At 45.5% G+C, this 6,146-nt stretch overlaps 1 protein-coding gene across 1 annotated transcript; it reads left to right on the top strand.

Moving 5' to 3' along the window:
* Window positions 1–2,613: 2,613 nt before the first annotated feature.
* LOC114471435 (uncharacterized) lies at window positions 2,614–5,627 on the top strand. Its single transcript, XM_028460241.1, has one exon. It carries the CDS (start codon window positions 2,614–2,616, stop codon window positions 5,491–5,493), a length of 2,880 nt encoding a protein of 959 aa, XP_028316042.1. The 3' UTR covers window positions 5,494–5,627.
* Window positions 5,628–6,146: the final 519 nt, after the last annotated feature.

Here is a 6,146-nt window from a genome sequence, read left to right as displayed (position 1 = left end):
AAAATCATCTTAAATCTCCTCAGACCAGTCAGAAACATAATCAAAAGTGCATCATTTTAAAAGACTAATTAGCCCTTTGTTGTTTAGCTCCTGCTTGAATTCCCATACCTTTTAATCCCAGCCCACTCATACACCCCCCCACCCCCACCCCACCCCACCCCCCCCCGTGCCTTCTTTGCTAAGTCATTAAAGGAAAACATCCCATGGGAACCAAGGCTACCTGTGTCAAACAAAACAAATACTGGCTTGTTTTATGCATGCATGGAGACTGTTTGGAGTGGAGGGATGGCCACACTCGCTAATGTATTTTTAATAACTTGTGCACAATATTTACTTACCCATCCAGACAGGAGACCGCTTTAGTCAGTCCTCATGTCACCTTTATATTATATAACAAGATTTAGGGACATTTGGGCCAGATTATAGTCTAGTAATAATATAAAATGTAAAAACATGTCAGAGGATGTGTGCTGTTTAGTCATCTAGGGTGGATAAATAAAGCAGGTGGAGATCTACATGCCCTCTATCTTCTGAATAAAGAATCTAAAACATGAGCCTGAAATTATAATGAGATTGTGGAACAATAAGGTCATATTGTTATAACGTGCTACCAATACATAAACTATAAACTCAAACAAATCACAATGCAGCAGGCTAATGCCTGTCGTTGAACACATCATATACATTGTGTACACATGGAGATACTCTGACTTATGTTTAACCTAACTCTTTTTTTTTTTTTTTTTTTTTTGCTTTACAAACATCTGCTCTCCTTTTGTTTGCATGGCAAAGACAATTACTGTATAGGTTTACAGCAGTCTTAAGGCGCATGAGGCCTGCCTCACTTTCTCTCTCCCTGTGGGTTTACAGCTATTAATGTTCACTGATCTGTGATTCAAGGTTAGTACTGAAGTGCAAAGAGTAAAAGAAAGACATTGGATGAGAAATTCTTGAAGAAAATATTGTGATGAAGAAGAAAACAAAGATTTCAAAGCAGCAGCAGCAGCAGAAGCAGCAGTCAGGAAGGCAGATGGGACTGTTTCTTCCTCAGCAGAGACACTTTGATCCAGCTCAGGATCTAATATAGCGTACTCTCAGTTCTTAACCAAGCACTCAGCACGTCTCCAGCCAATCACAGCAAACCTTGAACTGCTTGCAAAAAAAAAAAAAAAAAAACTTGGACTTGAGTGGAAGCACAATTTCTACTGAGACACCTTCACTATCTGAAAGTGGTGAGATTACAAATCTGTCCGATAATGTGTTGTTTTTTTTCCAAAGAAAATGCTCCTTTCAAAGTGAAACTGAATGTGAAATAATACATTTTGTGTCCATGGGAAATGTGATAAAGTCTGCTCACATCGCACATTGTTTTGCTAACTCCCCACCTGCAGCAGACTAAATGTTATCATTGTTCAGACTGGTATGCATGTTGGTGTCGATGGGAGCTTTCAAGCGGAAATCCACAGTTCAGCAATGAAAAGGCTCTCTCAGCCTCGGTAAACAGAGGATGGGATCCCTCTGGTGACAGCAGCTTTCACTTCTTGTTATTCCCGCGGTTGACATGCAGGATGAAGTCCTCCAGCCTGGAAGTAAAACAAAGATGAAGTCTCACTGACATTGAGATGTGAGTCCAGTGCTGTGTGTATGGAGTGATGAAGTGTAAAAAAGTTGAACTCAATTACATTGACTCCTACTTTTTGTTAAAAACAATACTGATGCTTAATAAATGTCACACTTTGTGAGATTTTTAACCAAAGATGTGATGTGGAAAGCAAATTTACAGATTTTCTTTTTGGTCGGTTGTTGGAAGACACAAAATAATATAATAATAATAATCTTTTCAGTTTTTTCTAAAAAGGGGAAGAGCTTTTTAAAAGTTGTGCATGTTTAATCATCAGTTTAAGAAATCTTACATAACTGAAGAATTGCCTTAATGTACGGTAGATCCAATGGTAGATAGGTAGGTAGGTATTTTTCTCAATAAATCCTTTCAATAAGGCCTTTTAGATTAATAAATCATAGATCATTTGTTCAAAAAAAGATGAAAAAAGTTTAAATTGCCACTGTAAACACTCTTATTGACAGTGTTGGAAAAGTTTCATGCTTTGCTTTGTGGGATGTGTTGTCATATAGACCAGTGGTTCTAAACCTTTTCCTTGTCAGAAATAAAATATGTTAAAAGTGACCCAAAAAAAGTGGAAAAGGTGGTGAAATTGGATTTTAAAAACCACAGAAATTGGTTAAAAGTTGCAAATTAGAATGGTCAAAAACGGACTGAAAAAGAAGTAAAAAGGGTTCAAAGTGTCAATATTGTAACAATTATTAGGAACAATTAGTTAAAACTGGCAAATAATGGGCATGGCAACTGGTGAATGTGGTTAAATTGTCTAAAATAAGCATGAAATATGGTGAAAAGAGGTTAAAAGTGACAATAATGGGTCAACATATGTAACATTAGGTGGTGGAAAGTGTTTATAAGTGGCAAAAATGTCTTGAAAGTGGAAAGAATATGCTGAAAAAGCATAGGAGAAGGAGTGGCTCCAATTCGAGGAAGTTGCAGACACCATTCTTGAAGCAACTGTTAAAGGGGAGGCTGATCGACGCCTCAAGGCGATGACAACAATCATCATCAGCTTAGCAGTAGAGAAGTTTGGGCTAGCAGAGAAACGAACAGTAAAGCACCCCTACATCATGAACAACAGAGCTAGCAAGATACATCAGCTCAGACAAGAACTAAAGAGATTAAAGCAGCAGTTCAAGGCAGCAAGTGAAGAGGAGAAGGAACCTCTTGCAGAGCTGCGCAGCATAATCCGCAAGAGGCTGATGACCTTGAGAAGGGCAGAGTGGCACAGGAGGAGGAGGAAAGAGAGGTCCAGGAAGCGAGCTGCCTTCCTTGCAAATCCGTTTGGGTTCACAAAGCAGCTGCTAGGGCAGAAGCGCAGTGGCCAACTTACCTGCTCCAAAGCTGAGGTCGACCACTACCTCAAAGAGACCTACAGCGATTCCTGCAGAGAGCAAGACCTGGGCCCCTGCAGGTCCCTAATTGATCCACCTGCACCAACTTGGGATTTCAACGGGAAGGAGCCCGCTTGGAAGGAGATTCAGGAAGTGGTCAAAAGGGCCAGAGCGAGCTCTGCTCCGGGGCCCAGTGGAGTACCTTATAAGGTGTATAAGAACTGCCCCAGGCTACTCCACAGGCTTTGGAAGATCCTGAGGGTAATCTGGAGGAAGGGCAAAGTGGCTGACCAGTGGAGACAGGCAGAGGGTGTGTGGATCCCGAAGGAGGAAAAGTCACAGAACATCAACCAGTTCCGAGCCATCTCGCTGTTAAGTGTTGAAGGGAAGATCTTCTTCAGCCTCGTCTCTAGGCGACTGACAGACTTCCTCCTGAAAAACTCCTACATCGACACCTCGGTCCAGAAAGGAGGGATCCCAAAGGTTTCCGGGTGTCTGGAGCACACAGGTGTGGTTACCCAGCTCATTAGGGAAGCCAGAGAGAACAAGGGCGACCTGGCTGTGTTGTGGCTGGACCTTGCAAACGCCTATGGATCCATACCCCACAAGCTGGTCGAAGAGGCACTAAACAGGCACCACGTCCCAAAGAAGGTCAAAGATCTGATCCTGGACTACTATTCCAACTTTAGCCTGAGAGTCTCCTCTGGATCAACAACTTCAGACTGGCACAAACTCGGAAAGGGAATCATCACCGGATGCACAATTTCTGTCATCCTCTTTGCACTGTCCATGAACATGCTGGTTAAGTCTGCGGAAGTTCAGTGCAGGGGGCCCCTCAGTAAGTCCGGAGTCCGACAGCCACCAATCCGAGCCTTCATGGATGACTTGACGGTGACAACGACATCTGTCCCAGGCTGCAGGTGGATTCTAAGTGGCCTTGAGGAGTTGATCTCGTGGGCTCGTATGAGTTTTAAGCCAGCTAAGTCTAGGTCCCTCGTGCTGAAGAAAGGGAAGGTCACTGGCAAGTTTAGTTTCTCCCTTGGCACCACCAAGATTCCATCACTAACAGAGAAACCAGTGAAGAGCCTGGGAAAGGTGTTCAACTGTAGCCTGAGAGACGCAGCTTCCACACAATCAACGAATCAGGAGCTGGAGACCTGGTTGGCCGCGGTGGACAAGTCTGGCCTCCCTGGAAAGTTCAAGGCCTGGATTTACCAGCATGGCATTCTCCCTCGGATCCTCTGGCCCCTCTTGGTCTATGATTTCCCCATTTCAACAGTGGAAGGCTTCGAGATGAGGGTCAGCAGGTTTCTCCGCAGGTGGCTAGGACTGCCGCGAAGCCTGAGCAGCATTGCCCTATATGGGCAAAGCAACAAGCTGAAGCTCCCTATGAGCAGCCTAAGTGAAGAGTTCATGGTGACCCGGTCCAGGGAGCTGCTTCAATACCGGGAGTCTAGTGACCCAAAGGTTGCCCAGGCTGGGATTGAGGTCCGGACGGGACGGAAGTGGAGAGCTGCTGTGGCCGTGGACGTTGCGGAGTCTAGGGTACGGCAGAGGGTACTGGTGGGCAAAGTGGCACAAGGAAGAGCTGGCCTGGGTAGTGGTAGAACTCACTTTAATAAAGCAAAGAAGAGAGAGAGGAGGGCGCTGATCCTCGAGGAGGTGCGAGCAGGACTAGAGGAGAAGCGGGCCAGCCAGATGGTGGGAATGCGGCAGCAGGGAGCCTGGATGAGATGGGAGCAAGCGCTGGAGCATAAGATCACATGGACCGAGCTGTGGAAAGCTGAGCCCCACCGAATCAAATTCTTGATCCAGGCGGTTTATGACGTGCTGCCTAGCCCATCCAACCTTTGCATCTGGGGGAAGGCAGAGACACCGGCTTGCCCCCTCTGCCAGAGGAGAGGAACCTTGGAGCACATCCTCAGCTGCTGTTCGAAAGCCCTGGGTGAAGGGCGCTACCGCTGGAGACACGACCAGGTCCTTAAGGCAATAGCTAATTCCATCTGCTGCGGGATTAGCCACAGCAAGAGCCTTCGCCCAGTGAAGAAGAGCATTACTTTCGTCAGAGCTGGGGAGAAGGTTGTAATGACCACCCAAAATACCTCCCCTGGCCTGTTGGCAACGGCGCGTGATTGGGTGCTAAAGGTTGACCTGGGGAAGCAACTAAAGTTCCCCGAAGAGGTCGCAAAAACAACTTTGAGGCCAGACATTGTGATTACTTCAGTAGCCACCAAGCAGGTAGTTCTTTTGGAGCTTACTGTGCCGTGGGAGGACCGGATGGAGGAGGCCCATGAGAGGAAGAGGGCTAAGTACTCCGAGCTAGTGGAGGAGTGCAGGAGCAATGGTTGGCGGGCAAGATGCCAACCCATCGAAGTAGGATGCAGAGGATTTGCGGGCCAGTCTCTCTGCAGGGCCTACAAGATGCTGGGTATTGCTGGAGCCAGCCAGCGAAAGGCCATCAAGTTGGCCACAGATGCTGCAGAAGTGGCATCAAGGTGGCTGTGGATCAGGAGAGGAGAGGAGTGGCACGTAGGGTAGCGCTACCTGGGCACAAGCTGGGGCTTGATCAACCCCAGTTGGGTCGCCTGGAGGAGGGGGTCTGATTGTTGAAAGACCCGAAACCCCCTGTGATCCCAGGTTACATCACTGATGATGTGTCCAGGGGCACCACAAGGTGTATTTGAGAACTGAATTGAAATTTGATGTAGAAGTGCAGTAGAAATACATTAAATGGAGCTAAACATATTGCAAGAAAAAACTGTTGAAAATAGGTTAAAATATGGCAAGTTTGAAGTTTGGTGTAGATGCAAAAATACTGTAAAAATAAGCAAAAAATTTGCTCAAATTGATAAAAAAAGATATTTGTAGTTTCTTAGAGGCATTTGACGACCCAGTGTCTCGCGGCCCCAAATGTGTTGAGAAGCTCTGCCGTAGACAGATGCAAATACAGTAAGTGTTTTTACTTTATTCTATGAGGCGAGGTCTTCATTTGTTAGAAAAAAAAAATCTTCTCCAACAGCTTTAACAGGCAGTTTCTGTGTAGTAATTGCAGGTTTTTGGCCGCAAATATCTGGCAACGCTGTTCCTGATTTCAAAACTTCTGACTTAAGGAACTTCATGACTTTACAACAACAACACTTCCTCTAACGGGGCAAATAGACTTCTTCTGTCATTGAGAAATAAAAGTTTAT

The sequence above is a fragment of the Gouania willdenowi genome, chromosome 10, assembly GCF_900634775.1.
Source record: "Gouania willdenowi chromosome 10, fGouWil2.1, whole genome shotgun sequence".
Classification (NCBI taxonomy): Eukaryota; Metazoa; Chordata; class Actinopteri; order Blenniiformes; family Gobiesocidae; genus Gouania; species Gouania willdenowi.
This window is presented reverse-complemented; position numbering and strand designations above follow the sequence as displayed.

What these genes read in the sequence shown, in the direction of transcription:
- LOC114471435 (XM_028460241.1), top strand. Translation starts at nt 2,614, where the DNA reads ATGACAACAATCATCATCAGCTTAGCAGTAGAGAAGTTTGGGCTAGCA.